This window comes from Chanodichthys erythropterus, chromosome 9, assembly GCF_024489055.1.
Source record: "Chanodichthys erythropterus isolate Z2021 chromosome 9, ASM2448905v1, whole genome shotgun sequence".
Lineage (NCBI taxonomy): Eukaryota > Metazoa > Chordata > Actinopteri > Cypriniformes > Xenocyprididae > Chanodichthys > Chanodichthys erythropterus.
This window is the reverse complement of record NC_090229.1, coordinates 9954037-9976804: the sequence shown is the minus strand read 5'-3', so window position 1 is coordinate 9976804 and position 22768 is coordinate 9954037. Positions and strand designations below refer to the sequence as shown.

General features: G+C 37.1%; 1 protein-coding gene across 6 annotated transcripts in view; it reads left to right on the top strand.

The window, feature by feature from the left end:
• dab2ipa (DAB2 interacting protein a) overlaps nt 1-22768 on the top strand; it is a 131937-nt gene that overhangs the window by 4414 nt on the left and 104755 nt on the right. Inside the window, exons 1-2 of one of the 6 annotated variants that reach the window (XM_067394516.1) lie at nt 3597-3799; nt 14938-14971. The exons of 3 other annotated variants lie outside the window; for them this stretch is intronic. In XM_067394516.1, coding sequence (XP_067250617.1) covers nt 3797-3799; nt 14938-14971 — 37 coding nt within the window. In that variant the 5' untranslated portion in view covers nt 3597-3796. Of the gene's footprint in view, nt 1-3596; nt 3800-14937; nt 14972-19780; nt 19817-22768 lie in introns of those variants that run through there. 2 more of the 6 variants (XM_067394515.1, XM_067394517.1) reach the window with 2 other exon arrangements.

Genomic DNA, 22768 nt, shown 5'->3' with positions numbered 1-22768 from the left:
ATGTCTGTCTATTGTTATGTCTGTCTATCATTATGTCTGTCTGTCGTTATGTCTGTCTGTTGTCTGTCTGTCTATCGTGATGTCTGTCTGTCTGTCTATCATTATGTCTGTCTGTCTGTCTATTGTTATGTCTGTCTATTGTTATGTCTGTCTATCGTTATGTCTGTCTGTCTGTCTATTGTTATGTCTGTCTATTGTTATGTCTGTCTATCATTATGTCTGTCTGTCGTTATGTCTGTCTGTTGTCTGTCTGTCTATCGTGATGTCTGTCTGTCTGTCTGTCTGTCTATCGTTATGTCTGTCTGTCTATTGTTATGTCTGTGTATCGTTATGTCTGTTTATGTCTGTCTATTGTTATGTCTGTCTGTCTGTCTATCGTGATGTCTGTCTGTCTATCGTTATGTCTGACTATTGTGATGTCTGTTTGTCTATCATTATGTCTGTCTGTTGTTATGTCTGTCTGTCTGTCTGTCTATCGTTATGACTGTCTACCGTGATGTCGGTCTGTCTGTCTATCGTAATGTCTGTCTGTCTGTCTATCGTTATGTCTGTCTACCGTGATGTCTGTCTGTCTGTCTGTCTGTCTATTGTTATGTCTGTCTATTGTTATGTCTGTTTATGTCTGTCTATTGTTATGTCTGTCTATCGTTATGTCTGTCTGTCTGTCTATCGTTATGACTGTCTATCGTGATGTCGGTCTGTCTGTCTATTGTTATGTCTGTCTGTCGTTATGTCTGTCTGTCTGTCTATCGTAATGTCTGTCTGTCTGTCTGTCTATCGCTATGTCTGTCTATCGTGATGTCTGTCTGTCTATCGTTATGTCTGACTATTGTGATGTCTGTCTGTCTGTCTGTCTATCATTATGTCTGTCTGTCTGTCTGTCTGTCTATCGTTATGTCTGTCTATCGTGATGTCTGTCTGTCTGTCTATCGTTATGTCTGTCTATTGTTATGTCTGTCTATCGTGATGTCTGTCTGTCTGTCTATCGTGATGTCTGTATCGTTATGTCTGTCTGTCTATTGTTATGTCTATCGTTATGTCTGTCTGTCTATTGTTATGTCTATCGTTATGTCTGTTTATCCATCCTTATGTCTGTCTGTCTATACTTATGTCTGTCTGTCTATCATTATGTCTGTCTATCCATCCTTATGTCTGTCTGTTTATCATTATGTCTGTCTGTCTGTCTATCATTTTGTCTGTCTGTCTATTGTTATGTCTGTCTGTCTATCCATCCTTATGTCTGTCTTGTCTGTCTGTCTGTCTATCATTAAGACAAAAGCATCAAACTTAAATGTTTTGCACACTATTGTTCAAAATTTGGGGATCATAAGACTTTTTTGTTTTTGAAAGAAGTCTCTTATGCTCACCAAGGCTGGATTTATTTGAATAAAAATACAGCATAATATACAATATATTAACAGTAATATTGTGAAATGTTATTACATTAAAAAACTGTTTTCTATTTTAATGCTTTAAATATTTATCCAGTCTTCAGTGTCACATGATCCTTCAGAAATTATTCTAATATGCCTATTTGCTGCTCAAGAATTATAATCAAAAAACATTTGAAAACAGTAGTGCTAGTTAATATTTTGTGGAAACTGTGCTGCTTTTTTTTCAGGATTCTTTGATGAATTTAAAGTTCAAACAATGTAAAAATCTTCACTGTCACTTTTGGTCAAATAAATTTATCGTTGCTGAATAAAAATATTAATTTCTTTTAAAAAAATCTTACTGACCCCAAACTTTTGAATAGTGTTGATTCAAAAATGTGTTCATGGGTAGATCCTAAACCACTGACTTGGCAAATGATCACATACATTCCAGACTGTTCTTCAGATCTCAGTGAGATTCTTCTCAGTTGTGTGAGCCGTAGTGTCATCGCTACTCAGTGCTGTGCTAATGCTTGTGTCAGACACTGGCAGCTTGTTGCTGACTCAGCAAATGTCTCTGCACACCCCCTGCAGAGACACACATGTTCAACACCCCATACACATACTCCTGTGCATCAGCAGCATCCTAATCTGTGTCATAGCTCTTAAGAGAAAGGCACTTGATATCCATATGTGGTTTGAAATCCGATTAAAATTGGATTTTTGGAAATGTGTTGCAGTCTGATCGGATTTTAAGTTTCAGCGTCTGTCTTCATTCAGGATGTGAAGTCTGTGAAGTCTTAAAGTGCTGTAGTGTCATTAACTGTTTTAAATCATGATTGAGCGAATGAGTGAGCAGTTTTGGATACAGTATATATATATCAATTTGTAAATGGTATAAAGTAATAATTCCTCTGATGCATCTCATGAGTTGTGAGCACATGGGTTGAGATTACGTCATATGATGGACATGAGCATAAACAATATTTCCTGTTTTCTGTCCCCTCTTTACAAAGTAACCGCTCTCTTATGAAATAGACATAGATACAGAAACCAGATAAAAATCCAAATTTGTCTCATTACTTGCAAAATGTGGATTCTCTCTATATGTCATTCCCATTCTGCAGTAATTTTCAAACTCTGCAATTAGTTTATTATTATTTTTTGTGAAGTATTTCTATTAAAAGATTTACCAGATCTAAAGTTCCAGTCAAGCACAGCGACTTAAACTTTAATTATTTCATATTATTATTATTTTTATTAATTATAACTTGATTATTTTACACAATTACAAGAAAATGAACAAGACATCAGCTAATCCATACAAATGATTGCTAATATTTACTCATTTCCCACAAAAATTTAAAAATCCCAAAATGAATTTGGGGATTTTACAAAAGACTAATAGGATGTAAAGTGAAACTGAGGATCTATAAAATAAAGAAAAACCTATAAATTGATTAGCAGTTAAAACATTATTCCTAAGAAAACATGTTTTGTTTGATTTTTGGATTATAGAAAGGCAAGAATGAAGAAACACCTGGAATATTTCTATTTAAATGGTCAGTTTTTCATTTTAGAAAGTGGGTATAACATCCACAAGAGGGGAATTTTACTATCATTGATATACTGTTAGAGTTTTTGATAATATTTTGAATTCGATTTTGTTTTTATATTTTCAGTTTTCACTTAAATTTTAAAGTTTTAGTAATATTCGTAATATGTCTATAATATGCCTGTATAGCTTTTATTAAGTTTTATATTTTAGTTTTAGTTTATTTTTTCTTCAACTTAAACTAAATGGAAATGAGAAGTAGCTGAACTAAAATATTATAGTTAATGTTAATTTTATCAAAGTAATTATATTTATGGTTTTAGTCTGTTAATTTAGTTACTAATAACATCTGCAGACATGACAAAAATGAGAACAACAGCTCTAACCAAAGTAATGGAAATATTTTAACTCCCCTATGTTCACTTCATTGTTTTATTGTGAAACTAATGCCATTTCCATCTTTAAAAATTATAAAATGACTGCAATACAGGAATGAGTTGTAAGATAGAGGATGGTAGAAAGGCATGCTCTCATAAAGAGTGAGAGGAAAAGCAAGTGATTGAGAAAAAAATCCCTGCTGTGTCTTTAAGAGCTGTGGCGCTCATGTGGGAGTGAGTGGGGCCCAGAGAAGTGGCTCAGCCCAGCTCAGATCTGCTCCGACTGCCAGATGCAACGCTCCAGCCAGAACGGAGCGCAGGCAAGCTGCACGGGAGGCAGCGCTCTTCTGGCAAACGGGTGACGAGGCAAAGAGAATACCCTCCCCGTGAACCGTTGCTGTCTTCCCCTCCCCTGGCACTGAGAGCATGTCTGATTTTGCCTGTCTTTGAAGTTATGGAGTTGGACAACAAACTTGAGCTGGACGGCCACCATGGTAAGAGGAGAACTTGGATACACTTTTTACAAAGCACATGAAGTGTTGAGAGCCAGAGATGTGAACTTGTGTATGTGGGGCTGTGAAACAGATTAGAGCAGGTTGCCAGGGCTTGTCTGCTTTTTGCAGTTTTTGTTTTTTGTTGCAATCAAAGAACAATTGTGATCTGTATACATAATTTGTGTAGTTACATCCTAAAATGTGTCTTTTTTTAGTTAGGGAAGGGTTTAGAATGTGCGCGCTGATTGAACAGATGAAAACACTGTAACATCAACAGATGTGTTCGCTCAGGTTGCTACTGTTATACCTCAAGGCAGTCTGAACCCTTGACATGCGTTAAACCTTACCTGAAATTTGATCTGCAATAGGCCAAGGGTTCACTTTTCTGTCCAACAGCACTGAAAACCAATTACACCCTATAAATTTGCTTCAACTCTCTGTGTGCACAAGAATACTCCTATTATTTTTACATTACTTTATGTTTAATTGATATAAAAAAAGAGTTGAATTAGTTGTAGTAAATGTTGCCATGGAACCTGTGCCACTCTGGTATGTTCGAAAACATTTACGTCATTGTATTCAGGAATGAACTCAGAGTTCTGGTTGTAGTTTCTTTGATTAATGTCTTTCTAATGAGGCTGAATAAACCCTCAGGACTGTATTGCTGTCTGTGTTCATGCTGATGCGACAGTCATGTGGTCTGAGATGAACTTTAGAGGGATCTGTTTCATGCACCCTTAAGCAAACTGTCATAAAACTTTCAGAGCTTGTCACACCACAATTTTTCATTATTGTTTGAGGCTTTTATAAGGCATACAAAAGGGTAAGGGAGTAAAATTATTAGCTATCCCACCAGATGAATACATGCAGTCCATGTGGGTAAAGAAAAAATCTACTTTTACTTTTGAGCTTACTGTACAGCATCTTTTTTAGTTTCATTTATGGTTCATATAGGCTATTTTTAATTTATTTTGTTGTGTTATGAATGACATGGAAATGTATGGAAGCTTGCAATTCTGACTTTTTCTCAGATTTGGGAGATATAAACTCACAATTGCAAGAAATAAAGAATATAAATTCACGCTTGCAAGAAAAGTGAGTTTATATCTCACAATTCTGACTTTCTCACAATCGTGAATTTATATCTCACAATTCTGACTTTTTTCTCCCAATCTTGTGACTCTGACTTATTTTCTCAGATGTGTGATATATTAACTCGCAATTGCGTGTTGTATAGTCCAGTTTTGAGGGAAAAAAATCTATTTTGTTGGTAATGACATGGAAGAGTATAAAAGCTTGTTTCCACCATGGAATAAAACAGTTTTAAAAGATAAAAAAAGAATTTTTCTCTAAAAATTTTGACTTTTTTTCAGAACTGCGAGTTTATGTCTCACAATTCTGACTTCATAACTCGCAATTGCATGTTATAAAGATTTATGCAAGATATAAACTTTCAATTCTGAGAAAAAAGTCAGCATTGCAAGTTTATATCATGCAATTCTGAGGAAAAAAGTGAGAACTGCAAGAAGTCAGAAATGTGAGATAAAAAGTCGCAACTACCTTTTTTATTTTTTATTCAGTGGTGGAAACAAGCTTCAATAGAAATGCTCTTCCGTGCTCATTGCTTTTTTAATTTTTTACCAGGAATCTGGAATCAAACAGAATTGTTCAGATATTCATCAGCATAACCCATGTGAGCTGCATTTCAGCAAAAGTTTAAAATGTTTTGAGTCAATGAATAATTAATTAAATGAGCTCTTTTGCACTGAGATCATATAGATAAAACAACTAGCATCAGAACTATGATTGACTTCCTTTTAGCTTTTTTCAGAAAAGCTTTGGAAAAACCTCCAGTACAAAGAAAAGCAAAGAAAACATCTCAAACATTTGGTGAGATGTATGTTTTTGTTCGCTGCCTCACTTTGGTTAGGAATATTTAGTAAAAAAAAAAAAAAAAATTCCAGCAAATATCTGTTGGGCTCAAAGCAATCCTTCTTGTAACTCTGCTGAGGATTAAACATCCCAAACATGGCTCTGAATAGTGACAATCTTTGTGAAGAACATAATCCTTGTGACATATCAAGATGGACATAATCTCCTTTAGTCAGATATTACGACAAACATTCATAATTTCCTCCATCTTGTTCCTGATGGCCTATCCTGTGTTTTATGCAGCATTTAGGCCTGTTGCTGTTTAATTTGGTCGGTGTCGCTTATGACTGTCAGGCCATTGTTATAGCGAAGCATCATATTGTCCTGCTGCTTTTGTTCGTGAAATACATTTGGCAACATTCTGTTTTGGACTTTTATTCATTTCATTTGTTGGCATGAGGACTGGCTGTGTTCCAAGCACACAATGTGAGTGATACATTTCTGCTGTAACAAACAAGCTCTTTCAATTCAGGCCTGTATTATTTATGGCATAAGCCTGACAGCTTATCTTATGGTAACCTCCTGTTATCCCTTGGTTAAAGCTAAAGCATGCATTTTTCCTCCTTTCTCAGCTTAATTTGCAGAAATTATAAGTAAACTACTTGAAGGTTGATTCCCTTAAAAAGTGTAAACTCTGTCTCTCTGTCACTACTAAAACATTGTTCTTAAAGGGATAGTTCATCCAAAAATCAAAATGTCAAGTGGTTCCAAATCTGTATGAGTTTCTTTCTTCTGTTGAACACAAAAGAAGATGTTTTAAAGAATTTGGGTAGCCAGACAGTTGATGGTACCCATTGACTTCCATAGTAGGAAATAAAATACTATGGAAGGCTGAATCTGTTTTTATTGAATATAAATCGGAAGCATTACTTCATGCTAGCTTGTTGTGCCTCGAGTAAGCTGGATGTTCAGGCTTTTTATCAGTAGTGGGAAATCCCAGTTTAGTCATAATTGGTAATTGAGGGTAGTCAAGCGTAGTCTTTATTCAGCCCATAGACTAGGGAACGACACTCCTCTAATTGCATAGTATTAAAATAATTAATTATTATTGAGTTTTATCAGGAGAGAAGATTAAACAAAAGAGCTCTCATAGCATTGAGGCTATATTTTAGGAGTACAGTGGATGCCTGTTTTATAGTAGGGCCGATCACTTCAAGATACACTGTAATTGCTTAATATCTGCTTTTGAAAGGAGATTAGACATTCAGATAGGAACTTAACAGAGATGTTTTGTGGTTCTGTAAATATCTTATGCCATCAAAAAGTGTTTTTCAGAACTTATATCTAATTTTTCATTCATGATTTCAACTCAATAGGACAAACTGTTAAAATTGAATGCCCTTTACTGCAGGTCCCTCATTACTTTAATGATTGTTTCTCAGTGTTTTTATACTAAGCCATGTGTCCCTCTATGTCTATGGCAGTTACAGCTGTGGTTTACATCTCGGCCCCAATGAAACTTTAAGTGACACACAGTTGACCTTTACCAAATCCTGAATGGCTGCCATTAAAGCAAAAGACATTTTGGAAAAGGGCAGCTGTACAAATGCGTCAGAATGAGGAGAAGGTGGGCGAAACAGGCTCTAAATCCTGGACCTAGATAATAAAGGTCATTGTTAGAGTTTTTCAGAGATACTTTATGTGGCTTTTTTTGTCTTTTCATTTTTAATTGATTCAGAGATGTACTGAATACAGCTCTTCCGCTATCCATTTCATAATCAATAATAAGTGTTTTCTTTGTTTATTACAGATGTGAAGGATCTTTGACATGTGAGACATCATAAATCCATGTGGGCATATTTCATTTGAAGTCAGAATTCCTTTGAATATGAACTTGGCCCAGCTGGTTGTCATATATCTGACCGAATTTTCTGACCTCACATGCTTCACAGAAGTGCCTTTGTGTTGCTAACAGCAGCTGTCCAGATCCCAGCTCTCTATCATGTTAGTAGGATGTTTAGACTAGAACTGTACGTCAAGTCACTTGTCTCTTTGTTGAACTCATTTTATGATCACAACCATTGTTGGGGAAGCTACTTTGAAACTGTAAAACTTGTGAAGCTGCAAGCTACTCATGTTCAAGTAACTGCACTACAGTCAAGCTAGCCTTTTGAAAAAGTAGCTTTTGTTGTCAATGTGACAAAACAGAGTTGTAACTCAATTGTAACTAATTGATCCCAGCATTGTTTCAAAGCGATATGTAACACCCACAAGGTTTCACAAAGTTGTACAAAAAATATGTACAGTTGGCCTTATTTCCATAATTGATTATTTAGGAGTGTTAGGTTTTTACTGTATATTTTTATTTAGCAAATTGCTTATTTTCAGACTAGGTGGCTAAATTTAGCTAGATATGCAGCAAAAACCAGCTCCATAAACAGCCATTATGTTAAGAATGTGTCTTAAAGGGTTAGTAGAACCACTGTAATCAGATGGACTGTTTTAATGACGTTTTAAAGGCTAACTTGTAAGACTAGTCTAGCAGTTTATGAAACCAGCCCTCATGCAATGTGGCCGTTTGCATAAACCGCTTAGACTAGTCTTACAAGTTAGTCATCAAATAAACACAGATTGGTCTAATTTGAATTTGAAAAGTAAGACTGATTAGACCTAAATAACTGCAATAACACAGTCTCAAAAAAAAAGTGCAGTTAGTGATCTGGGAAATGCTAACGTTAGTCTGCTAGCATTGAAAGCATACCATCACCCTCCCTGCAAATCACGGTCCAAAGCCACACCTCCTCCAAAACACATGAAGGCACACACAGCTGCTCTCTGCAAAACATCACAAGAGACATTTAAACTACCTCATGTAGCAAAGCACATAACATTACAGTAATAATTAAAGTAAACATCTTAGAGAGCTTGGACCTGACTGCGCAGATTCATTTCAGTGTTGATACTGTTGACATAATTACAAATCTGAGGACATGAACAGCTCCGGTTAGAACGTCATGGGTTGCCATCTCTTAATTATGGTTGTTATGGCGTGAACGCAGCATAAGCTCGTTGTTTTGATTTGGTAGGAAGTGTAAAAGATGGCTGCTGTTTGTTTGCGGTGCTCCGTGACTGACATCTGTCTACATAAACTCTGCATAGCATGAAACGTGCTGATGACGTATGATGTATGTGCGATCAGGGAATGTAAAAACATAAGTTGACAGGCAGGTAGGACACCGTATTATTTCATTCAGACCAAAACATAATAATTGGATGAACATTTTATGGTCCTGTGCCTTCCACAGATGATATACATTTATAAAAATACATTTAGACTGTTTTACATAGTGATTGCTATCAAGATGAGGAGACTTTCAACCAGTATAACAAAAAATGTTTCTGTGGAGACTCACCTATTGCACCTTTAACTTAGCAGCTATGTTTATACAACTGGCCCTACTAGTGACAATGACAAAATGGGTTGGGGATGTTGCTTCTTGTTGACTTTAAGTTAGTAGCGTGACTTCTTTGTACAGTAAATGTGCTGTATATTGTATATGTCCGGACCTGTGTCTCCTATGAACATTATATCTCTGGGTGTCCAGACAGCTTTCAGACACTGCTAATTTGATGTCCTTTATTGCTGTAGTGCAATACGAACCCTTGAGAGCGGGTTTTAGGTGGCATGAAGTAAAGCAAATGCACATTGTGAGCTGAGCTTTTTATCTCCACTGAACCACAGATTGCTGAACCGTTGTAACTGTTGCTAGGATGTCCGGTGGCCAGAGCTTTTATCACCGTGGAAACATTGTTTTACCCATCCCCCTTTCTGGGTTGATGTGTTTACTTGTTTCTCTTTTTAACTCGTCATTTGAAACAGATGTCACCAGAGCCGGCATTTTTCATGCCATCAGCAAACACTATGTTGGGTGCTTGGTTTGCATTTTTCTTTGGATTCATGGCTTAGTATTCCAAACATTAATTCCACATTCCAGTTTTTTTTACAAATTACAATGTGTATGGAGTCTATGGACAATATGCCTGGCATCCAAATTACTATAGTGAATGTTTACTAATCTCTCAGTTAGTAAAAAGCAACAGATTTACAGTTGCGCACTTATAATGAAGTTTAGCAGTGACGCATACAGCATATTAGCGGCCACATTGTTATAGGTTGTGTAATGTTACCGGAACCAGTCTGATAGTAAAACAGGCCGATATATTTAAGCCGGTAAATTATAGCCAAATTATAATCCCGTATAATTTTGACTAGACCTATGTATTTTTAAACAAATACATTGTTTACTTGAGCCTGTTAGATTTTTAGATTTTCTTTTTTTTTTGTAAATGAGTTTTGCAGTTGTACCCATTTTAAAATGAAAAGCAGTTTTCTATTGTAAATGATATTTGGGTCATGATCATTATAAAGGTGTTTAAATGACAAAACACATTCACTTCCACATATTTGACAATTGGAAAATATCATATAATTCATGATAGAATTCATATCATAGAATTCATGATTTTGAATAAAAAAGGAAAACAAGGAATTAAAAACCATTCTAAAATAATGTTCTAAAATAACGTTCGCCTTAAAAAACACTCACAATGGGGGTTTAGCTATAATATAGTGCCCCTAGGATATCGATACCCCTACACCCCCCTTCCCTCCCCGTGCTATGACCCCCCCAATGCATTCCTATATCCTAGTAATATTTAACATTTTAAAATGCTTTCATTTTTTCCCAGCTTAATTTGCTTTAGGTAAGCCATTCATATGTTGAATTCCTCAGAGTGTAAACACTGACTCAACATTGATGTTTTCAACATTGCATTGTTTGTTCGAGCATCCCAACATAGCAACAGTGGCTCACCAACAGTGCGAGTTAGGACGAGACTGTCTGTTTGGCTGACCAATGACAGACGGGGAGAGAGTCTAGAAAACCTGTTTGAAAAGTCAAAATTTTTGCAATTCTGTAGCTTTAAATAACCAATTTCAAACAGTCAAATTCAGTAAAACCAAAAAACATATTCTTTATTGACTGCTTGATTATAAAGCCATCCAAAGCCATTTTAAAAAGCACTGCATATACTGTAGCGTGTAGCATGTATTGGAAGTTTTTCACTGGGAGATTAAAGTATCAGAGCCCAGACAGGCCTTCCAATAACACACTCCCTTGAGCCTGCATTCTGATTGGCTGACATTCCAGAGGAATTCAGATTTCCAAAGGGGGCTCGTTTCCTCAAAAGATGGTGGTGCAGAATAAGAGAGAGAGAATGCTGTTACTAGGCCCCTAACTGCTCATGAAAATGGAAAAAGTAACCACTGTCCCTCTTGTTCCCCCCCTTTATTCTCCTTTCTTTCCAAAAGTGGGAGGGTCACAATTGGCGTACAATGTGGCAGGCCTGAGTGCTGTGTTAGAATTCTTGTGGTAATCTCCACCACCATGTGGAGGCCGAAACAGCACACAGATGGATGTAACAGGCAGGTTTTGTTTGTAATTCTCGATAAGGAGCTGAGATAGTGCCGGACACATCCTTGAGTCCTTCAGCTTGAGTCGTCCTTTCTGTTTCTGATTATTCTCTTCACAGGATGGGGTGACCTGCTTCAGAAACTGGCCTATTTCTAAGATGTCCCCTGTGGGCAACCAAGGTGAGAAGGAGCTGTTTTTGGGCTCCAGAAAGATGTGATGTAGGGCCCGGTTTCTTTTAAACAGCATGCCGTACGCTTCAGGCTCAAACAGGAAGTGTGGGCCATCCGAGGCCCTATCCCAAATGGTGCACTAAGCCCACACTTTGGTTATGTAATCTCGCATAGGTTGTTGGGGAGTAGTCAGAATCATAATATGGGTCATGCTGTGATCTTGTGGACTTAGTTTGGACAGATCAAACTCATTGTTCTGCATTTTCAGAAATGATAGGCAGTAATTTGTGTGCCATTTATTAAATTTTTCCTTCTAAAAGAAAAAAATAGCTATCAGAAAAAAAAAAAAAAAACATTCATACCTTATTTAATAAAAGTGATGTGTGAAATATGGCAGTTTGTATGTGTAACATAGTGTTAATCCATCTTACAGAGTCACATTCCTGATCTTTGAAATGCGCTGCAGAAAAAGCTTTAAACAGCCTGTAAACTCGCATGGAAACATGGGAATTATTCTCTGGCTGGCAGAACTCTGAATCCGAGGGTGTATATTAGCTCTGTCAGCAATTAACTTTTTATGATGCAGGCCTTGCTGTTGATGGCTGATGAACAAATGGATCCTTTTCTTATTCTGTTTTCCATTTTTTTCCCTGCTGTTATTCCCTTTGCCTTTCTCTTTTTCTCTCTCCATGTTACCCTCCGTTTTTTTTTTTTGTCCGGATGTTGTTTTACTCTAAAGTAAGGGTATTCCAAGCCCGACTTTGAACTATAAAAGCTGTGGTGCTTCAGAGATTGCTGATATAGTGCCTCTATTGATCCCGTCTCCTGGCAACCTCTGACAACAGCTGAGCAAAGGACAGCGCTCCGAAATCACAAACAAGACTTTTCTTGTGCAAAGTTAAATATAGGCTTGCCCTGGCCCTGAGCATTCTGGGAGATTTGCACTTTGTACCTTGCAGAACTTGTGTAGATGCAGATGGTACAGAGAAACTGGTATTATAATGTAAGTGTTGGTATAAGACGACTTGATTTTGTGTAATAGAATAATTGCAGGCATATTTTTTTTTTTTTTTTTGGGTAGTGTTCTGGCACTCATTGTTGTACCATCAGTCGTGTGCTATCAGTACCAGAAATTATTTTTGCATATCAGCATCTTTTGTAAACTCTTCCATCTCTGCTTTGTATGACACTCTTTCTAGACAAAGGCTGTTAGTCACGCAAGCCATCGTTTTGGCTATCCCATTAAAATTTGGTACATATTGTAGCTTAATCCAGCCAAGACTGGTCAAGACACCATCTGACCAATATGACCAACATTTACTCTTGAATTTGCATTAGCTGGACCAAAATTCAGTTTTCTGCCTAATTTGAACAAAAGAAGCCCAATTTAGAATAAAGTTGAGGTCAGATTTTATTCCTTATTTGAAATATATATATTTTTTAAATATAACCTAGACAAAGTTAAACCAATTCTGGTCATTCATAAGTAGGAGCTAGTCCTGCTTCTATTTACAATAAATACATACATACATATATTCATACATACATAAATAAATAAATATTTTATGATCGGCCGATGAACAAATGGTTATTTTATATTTTTCCACTGTTATTCCCTTTGCCTCGCTAACTCTCTTTTATAATTTATGATTAAATTATAATATGTGTATATGTATATGTGTATATATATAATTAGTCAAACCACACCTTGAACATTTCGTTCATTAATACAGTTTATTCACTATAGTTTAAAAAAATGGTAATAAAATATAAATAATATAAAAGTATAACAAGATCTCAGAATTAAAAAGAATTAAAAAAAATATCTTAATTATATCAGATAATACTTAAGCAAAACATGGTCAGGTCAAAGCGTCTGAATAATTTTTGGTTCCAAATGTATCAGTTTTACTGGTAGTCCACTGTATGAACATTTTTTAGGTATAATATGTTACACTTTACTTTATTTTTTGCTATCCTCACTTACATAAATGAACTATAGTGTCCTGCACCCACTAATAGTCAAATATATAAAAATCTATCTATCTATCTATCTATCTATCTATCTATCTATCTATCTATCTATCTATCTATCTATCTATCTATCTATCTATCTATCTATCTATCTATCTATCTATCTATCTATCTATCTATCTATCTATCTATCTATCTATCTATCTATCTATCTATCTATCTATCTACCTATCTAATATTGTATTTTAGCTCAGTCAGCAATTAACCTTTTATATAAATTATATAAATACATAATATAAATACATATATAAATAAAATGTATTTTAATTTATATTTTATTATTTATTAAAATGTATGTATATGTAATTTAAATAATTTGTCATTTATATACAATTTATAATGAATTTTATATAAATTAATTTTTATTCCTACATTCTATATAAAATCATGTTTGTCAGTTCTCATGTTAATCACAAGGTTTGCAGACGTACTGTGTTTTAATCTGAAAGCAATTTGTATTTAACAATTTGTATCTCAGTTCTTAAACTGTGACTTACTGCCAATGGCAGAGAAGCATCGGCTCTGTTTATTGCGGGGGTTTAATGCAGACCCTGGCAGAGACTGTGGAGCTGTTGGAACAAGCAGGTGTTTGGCATATTTTATCCAGGGCTCTTTGATGGCATGGAGTCCATTGTGCTAGACGTTCATTAACATACCAAAGCAAAAGAGAAATGCCAAAGTCCAATTAATTAACTGAGCAATGCAGCCGAGATGTTCTGCAGGATGCATATCAGCAGCTGAGCACAGATATTTGACAGTATTGTGACTGCTGCAGTGGAATTGCTTTTACTCGTCTGAAAATGCAGCCTCATCCACTATCCAGGGGTTATAAATACCTCTCATGGCCCATTTTAAAGATCATAATGTAGAGTGCTCATGTTCAGCATATCCTGCCCTGGTTGCCCCAGGGAAAGACCCCTGTAGACAGAAGTGGACCACTTATGCACCTCTTTGATGTATTTCCTGTTTGAAGTAACATCACACCTGATCTTAATGTAATAACACTGCTTCTATGTATTGGAAATTGTGTGCCTGCCCGCTAGCATGATGATGATGATAGGCCCTCCGGATTTAGATTAGACTGAAGGACAGTAGACAGCATGCCAAAAAGTGCTGAGATTCTTGAGGAGTCTATTCTGCTCTGGTCTAGACTGTATTAAATTTAGGTCTCAAGGTTATATGAGAGTCCATGTGCGGCATTAACAGTTGTGTCTACACTTTGGTAAGCAGAAACGAGTCTTCAGTCAAACTATTTTTTATACTGCCTTTGTATATTCCCGTTGATCAGCAGCATTCAGGGAGGTTTGGGGTAACCTCACATTATTTTTATACCTTCATTTGGTGATGCTAGAGCAGAAATTACACACTTCACTTTTAAAGTATAATGATGTTGGAGTCTATAATATAACATTATAAATGAATTTTGAGTCTACAGTATTATATAACATTATAATGGCAGTTTTGGTTGCATTGCAACTCTAGTTCACTGGAAAACTGACATTCAGTAACTGATGTAACGTCATTTTTTGAAATTTTCTAATATTTGGACCCCAGCATTCTTTAAAATATCTTCTTTTGTGTTCTGCAGAAGAAAGTCAAACAGGTTTGGAATGGCATACAGGGTGAGTAAATGATGACTTTTAGGTGAACTATGCCTTTAAGGCTTTCTACTAGGTCAGAAAAGTAATATGCCAGAAACAAGTGGGTGGTCTGTTGATATTCTTACACCTTTTTATATTTGAGGCAAAAAGTGTTTCAGACCATCAACACAAAATTGCGTAGTTGCAACACCGAAATCTTGATTATCACAGGGGTTAAAACTCTTTGAGAACATCTGTCTTGTGTATGATTAAGGTCTTCTGAACATGTAGAATAAACTAGATTAAAATTGGGTCAAACCAGAAATGTGCTACATGTGAGATCCCACAAGTTCAAGAGATCTTTGCTGGAACTGAACCCGAAAGTAAATTACTTCAAGTGCAAACAAATCAGAACAACATGTAGCTGGTCTTTGCTTCAGCAGCCATTAGTTTAGTTCTGTTGTTATTCTCTGTAATTGAGATAATTGCAAAAATGGAGGAAACAATTCCTCCAGCTTGGGGAAAACAATTGTGGCCATGATTGTATTGAACATGAGATTAGTTTGGGTCTTAATGCATTTTTGAATCCAGTGCCAAAATTCATTTTATCTGCTTTTATGTACTTGAAGGGGTGGAAATTAACCAGCTATTTCCCTGTTTCTTAAAGAGTTACTTCACCCATGAATGAAAATTCTGTCATCATTTACTCAAACCATGTGATGTTTTTTCCTCAGTGAAAAACAAACAAAAAAAATATTGGTCATGCTTTAGATTATGGCCCAATTCTCACTATTAACTAACTATTAACTGCCTTAAACTCCTAATTATTAATAGTAAGGTAGTTGTTAAAGGATTAGTTCACTTCAGAATTCAAATTTCCTGATAATTTACTCACCCCCATTTCATCCAAGATGTTTATGACTTTCTTTCTTTAGTCGAAAAGAAATTAAGGTTTTTGAGGAAAACATTCCAGGATTTTTTTCTCCATATAGTGGACTTCAGCGGCAACCAACGGGTTGAAGGTCCAAATTGCAGTTTCAGTGCAGCTTTGACTTAGTCTTTGTTTTCTTCTCCAACTTCAAAATCGTTCAACATCATTGTTTTACCTTTTTTTTGTAAAGGGCGTTTGACTTAATCTTTGCACGTTCACTTTGTAAACACTTGCTCGGTACTTCCGCCTACGTCTCGCGTGACCTTTCCAACATGATTACGTAATGCGTGACGCAACGCAGAACTAGTGCAAGGCAAGCAACTTTGGTCCGATCGTTTCTCTATATAAGACCCTTATTCCTCGTCTGGGATTGTGTAGAGCCCTTTGAAGCTGCATTGAAACTGCAATTTGGGCCTTCAACCCGTTGTTTGCCGCTGAAGTCCACTATATGGAGAAAAATCCTGAATGTTTTCCTCAAAAACCTTAATTTCTTTTCGACTTAAGAAAGAAAGACATAAACATCTTGGATGACATGGGGTTGAGTAAATTATCAGGAAATTTTAATTCTGAAGTGAACTAATACGTATCGGGTAGGATTAAGGGATTTAGAATATGGTCATGCAGGATAAATCATTAATATTTGCTTCATAAGTACTAATAAACAGCCAACTGATGATACAGCTGATGGAATGTGTTTATCCATTTTTAAATCTCACCCAAGGGCTTCTACTAAAAGTGTGTTGTCTTCCCAGGGATTGTGTAATTCTTAGAGATAAATGAACAACAGATATGTGACTCTGGTCCATATAAACAGAGATGGAACATGTTAAATCCCTGAGGCTCTTTCTCCTGGTGCTGGTGATGATTTAAACTGCTGGTTTTTAGTCTGGGAAGAGATTCATGAGCTTGTTGACTCTTACTGCAGGAAATGCAGCGTGACTGCCTGGGATTCAGGGAGCTTGATGTTAATGGTGTCTTGTGGCCGAGGGCCTCTTGCTTTCCAGGGGACGGCCAGATGTTGTAAGAGCGGTAGAGAGCTTACAAGTGGCAAATACCCAAGAGCATCAGTAAACTACTAGGCCCCATGTAACTCCATGTAAGTGATTGGAGTCCTCTCTCAGAGATTACGATGCAAGTTGGATGCACAGTATCTGGTGCTCTGTCAACACTTTTTTGTATGTTGGAGTGGTATATTATTAAGCTCCGAATGTGAGATGCTTCACAATTTGCTGGTAATGTACTTCAGTGTTTGGTTTTGTTCAGTATTTTTTTGTTCAAAATTAGTAGTGTGTAACAGACTTCTAAAATAAGGAGGCAAAATTTCCTCTCTGCTGTTGGGGTTTTTTTGTCCAATGTAAATTTGCATTCCAGTTCCATTTGAGTGTTGAGTGGGTGATTTGTTTACTCTGTAATTAGTCGGTCTGTTTCCACAAGTTCCACCCATTCAGGCCAATTAGCAGACTGATCATGATAGTGCATTGACAGGGTAATGAACCAATCGCAGCATGACTGAAAGCATTGCCTCTGACTTTTCATCTGTATTCTGCTATTTCTCCTGTCATATAAACTAATATCAATAGCTTAAACGTTTGAATGGTCATGAGAAACAATTTCAGTCAAGTTTCTGTATTTTTCCATCCATCCATCCATAAAAAGTTTCTGTATTAAATGTTTGTATAAATATGCATTTTACTGCACTGTAGTTGAGAATAAGTCATTTTCAGCATCTGATCTTTTTCATGTGGTGTTCCAAAATCTGCTTTTCCATTGGCTACTTGCTTTTCTATTTTTCTCATGTTTCTCAGGCTGTGGTGTAGTCTAGCTTCTCTCCAGAGCTGCATAAGCTTGTGTGAGAGTTTTTTAATGATTGCAAAAATAACATAAATAGTTATCACACAGCCAAACAACAATACAAATGGAGTATTTTCAGACTCTCAAGTGGAAATCACTAGATGTAACTGAAAATATTTCTTACCAAACTTGGCAGTATTGCAATAATTGCACAATAATTTAGACTCATTCAAGGCAATAAACAGTCTAGGCCAGTGTGTCCAGAACACTGTTTCTTTAGCAGACTTCATCTTGCCTAATGTGTTTGTTCTCCTAGTTTTTTTTGCTTCATTAATTCACATTGTCACATCATCACAGAAAGAATGTCATTATGGATGTTCATTGGTTGATGATTTTGGCAGTTGCCTCTTGGAGTCCATTCTAGCAAAAACTTGGAAAACAAAACTCCAGACAGCAGCAAAAATCTAGGATCTTTCTGTACTACTACCCAAGCACCTAATGTGCCCTTCATATCCCTTTTCCACCAAGACTGTTTGAGTGCTGGTTCGGAGCCAGAGCCTAGTTTCAAGTCAGTTCTTTGTCTTTCGACACCCAAAGCTCCAGCTCTGAACCAGGAAAAGTGGTTCTTAAGTAGCACAAAAACATTACTGGTCTAGAGCAAAGACTGTAAAAAAAATATGGACGTAGTGTCCGTAACGTTACCCGTAGATTTCTGAAAAGCATTTTTGAAGCAAAAATGAGGCCGCTGCCATCTTAGAAGTGCATCACTGCGCATCACTCCCGGATAACTGAAAATGTTTATGTTGTAAAACTGTATGATCTTATGTCTCACAAACAAATCCAAGCAGTGCTGTCGGAGTTCTATATCCTCCCGCCATTGTCATTGTAGTAAATCTCACGAACAAAACTTTTAGCCAATGCCACGATCCAGCAACGTGTGTTCTGTTTATCTTCCGCATGCGTGCATATCTACACAGATGCACATCTGTCTCGAGTCTCAACCATTAATGCAGCAAGCCATATTATTTTATAATTGTATAAAATAATCCCGAAAAAAGCACAAACACGGCAGAGATGCCAAATTCAGCAGCTGGAATTAGCTGGGGTGACGGCTCACAGACAGCAGCGGCAATCTACCTGTCACTCAAGTGATCACGCCCTTAATTATGCAGAACTTTAAGGCTTAATATAATTTAAACGGATGAGTTATACAAAAATTCACCCCCCTCAGAGTTGTCATGAAAGGCAAAATTAGCAGTATAGACCAAAACACATTTTGTACCAGCTGTAAACATGTTTTTTTTCTGCTTTAAAGTTGGGCGTTTTAACATGAGACTCAATTAGTTTCTGCTCTCTTTTGGAGCATGTCCCTAGCGGCCAGTCGATGAATTGCAGTTTAAGTCACTTCCATATTGACTTCAAGAGAAACTGGGGGAGGTTACCGCTTGGTCTAGAACCGCTTGCTTCAGGGGCTGGGGGCGTGTTTACCATGACCAACAAGAAACTTGTGGCCGCCATTTTTGAAATAGCAGCTAATCAAGCTAATAGCAGCTCGATTGTAATCTCTTTCTTTACAAATTACGGCGAGCCTTGTTTGGATGCCTATGTAGGTTCGCAAAGCCATGAACATGAGTAGTAACGAAATGTCCACCATTGTTGATTTAAGGCTTGTTCAAGATGCATCGGAGCTGCCATGACGTATACAGTGACGTAAGACCTGGCTCTGTGTTGGCTCTCTATCCCGTGGAAAGGCAAACCAGTTCTTAGAAGGCTTTTTAGTTGAACCAACTCCAAATTGGCAATAGTACTAACTCTGAACTAGCACCTGGTTCGTGCTGGTGGAAAGGGGGTATCAGTGAACTCTGTACACCCACAAAGGCTTAACTCTAACTCTGATATGTAAAGTGGCTGAGAGCATTATGTGTATTTCATAAAACAATGCCCAAAGAGCTGTTTGTCTATTGCACATTAACAGAAAAGTGTTTTCAGAGGAAAAGCAAGTCATTACATGTTTTGTCTCAGATGTAGGCATTTTGTGGTGTTGAGCTGTGGCCATCATGAGTTCCTGTCCACAGCTTGAGGTCCTTCCGATTGTCCTCATTCGGTGGTAGGAGTGTGGGAGCTGTGGTCCGTCTCAGTTTGTTCCATCACTCCAGCAGACATTGGTTTGTTTGGACATTTTATCTTTTCACTTGTACTTTTCTGTTTGCACTTGCAGATTACACACATATTGATTTATACTATTGCTTTCTGCTGTCGGATTCGATCTCTGTCTGTCTGTCTGTCTATCGTTATGTCTGTCTGTCTATCACTATGTCTGTCTGTCTATTGTTATGTCTGTCTGTCTGTCGTAATGACTGTCTGTCTATCTGTCTATCATTATGTCTATCTTTCTGTATATCATTATGTCTGTCTGTCTATCTGTCTGTCTGTCGTTATTTCTGTCTGTCTGCCTGTCTATTGTTCTGTTTGTCTGTCAAATTTAATATCCATCTATCTATTATTTTTACTGTCTGTTATTGATGACTGTGGGAATTAACTAATAGTACTGCATCCAGCTCCTTTTTTTTACCACTTTGGTCCAGAGGGGGGCACTGCATGTAAACATTTTCCCCTTCAAATTTGCAATCTATGAAGAATGCCGAGGGCAGAGAGCTGAAGTCATGTCTTGATTGCATTTACCTGCTACACACTGGTCAGTCGGCTCCCTGAAGTCAGTCTGAAATTTACAGCAGTGTACTTCCTGAGCTCTGAGGCTAAAAGGCTGTTTGGCATGCAGGGCTGATGTGTATACCTCCTGAGGTTAGCACTATTAAAGGGCTAGCAGAGAAGAGGTAAAGGTTTCAGAGTGTGGTGGAAGCAGGAAACATGGAAAGAAGGAAATTTACATAAAACTGGACACTTTACTTACACTTTCTTCTGCTTTATGCCCTCCACTTTAAGTCATCTTGAAATCCAGATGTACTCTGTTTGCTATCTCAAATAATGTTTAATGTCTTATTGTGCATAATTCACCAGAGCATGTTATTCTAATGGAAAATTATCTTAAGAGTCATGTAGTATGAGTTTTTTTTTTTAGATTTCACAAATCACAAATAACTGGAAAAGGTGTGGGAACCCAACGGTGAGTAAGGGTGCGTTCACACTTGTAGTTTGGTTCGTTTGGTTCATTTGGTCCAGACCAAAGAAGAAAAAAAAAAACATTTAGTCCTGGTCTGATTAGCGTTCAAATTGGCAATTTTATCACCGAACCAAAAGATACCGAACCTTAAGGCATAGGGATACATTCACAACATGATTGGTCGGATTTTATGACGTATTGCCTATTTTGAGACCGACATCATTACCGAACATCCAAAACAATGCTGTGTGCTGAGGTAAATGCGCTTGTTGTGTGTGTGTAGCCTGCATATGACGATATTTTGGCCAACTGGGAACTCGTAAAGAGCTTATAAAATGTGTAAAGTAGTCAAAACAGCGGTGGGAATCCCTCCGTCACACACACAAACGATCTGCTGCGTGGAGATGCACATCTGATGCCTGTGATGGGCAAACTTGCGACTATGACGAGAAAAACATGCGTGAGGATCTTCCTGTTTTTGGTTCGTTTACATGTCTTTAGTCCTTGTTGCGTTCATATATCATTCGAACCGCACCAGAGTTCGTTTGGAAGCGGACCGAGACCCATCTTTTCAGCGGTCTCGGTCCGCTTGTTTGGTGCGCACCAGGGTTCGGATGGCAGCGTTCACACATGTTCAAATGAACCGCACTAACCGAGCAATTGCACCAGGATTCGTTTTAATTTAACCAAACATGACAAGTGTGAATGCACCCTAATTGATGACAGAATTAAAATTTTTGGGTGAACTATCCCTTTAAAGGATTAGTTCACTCAAAAATATAGTATACTTTGGCATCTTCTAAAAATATAGTATACTTTGGCATCAGCTTGATGCTGGTCACTATTCACTGCCATTATATGGATAAGCACGACCGGAACATTTTTTAAAAATTCTCCTTTTGTGGTCCAAAAAAGAAAGAACGGCATACTGCATTAGAACGACACCAGGGTGAGTAAATAATGACTTCATTTTCATTTTATGGTGAACTATCTCTTTAGAACAAGACCTATTTCACAATAAACACTTCACAAGATATTAAAACTTTCAGAGAATTAATTTTTTGTCCTATTTTGTCTTATCCACTGACAGATTTTTACTTGTTCTATGTATAATTAAGTTAAAACAAGTGGAAAAAATCTGCAGACAAAATATACTTAAAATATTATTATTAAATATTATCTTGTGCAGCGTTGCTTCACAAGTACATTTATTTTCTTTTAAGGGTTTTAACTTTTTTCCCTGAAAAACAATTAAAAAAAGCCTAATTAAAAACTCAAAAAGTAATTGTTTTCCAGTACAAGGTTGTGCAGGGCAAACTATTAATAAAAATATAATAGCTAACATTCACGATCCAATCCAATCCTAATGGTTAAAATCACACCCTGTCCTACATCAATTCCTCCTGATGAATCTTGGCTGGATTACGTCATTATGTGTGAGATCTCTTAATTGTCTCATGCTGTAAGAGGACTGATTATTTATGGGGGAACATTGAGTCCTGTATTAGTTTCTCCTCAGAAACTCATTCCTCTATCAATCTAAGAGTGACAAATTGGAGCCATAAAACAGTTTCATACTGACTTTATACTGACAGTGGCTTGGCTAATAAATATCATAAGTAGTCGAAGACTTTGTGACATTATGTTTTTGACGGATTCTCTGGAGAGATGAACGTTTCATTTGATGTCCTCATGCAAAGCAGGCAGCATCAGTACACAGAGGCGTCCATCACTCAGGGACAGCTCAACTTAATGGCCCTCCTTTAGCTCGACTCCGAGGCTCAGGTGGCATGTAGCAACTGCACTATGGGTAATAATATCAGACCTCTTATTACCCACATTTATTACAGCGCAAAGCTCTTCTGAGAAGCCGAGCAGACAGATTTACGCCAGCCTCTCCATCTCATCCTCTCGTCTCCTCTCGATGAGAAAGTTCACACCGAGGTCGAGTGTCTGAGCGTCAGTAGAGAATGAAAGTGGCTCCTGCCGCCTCCCC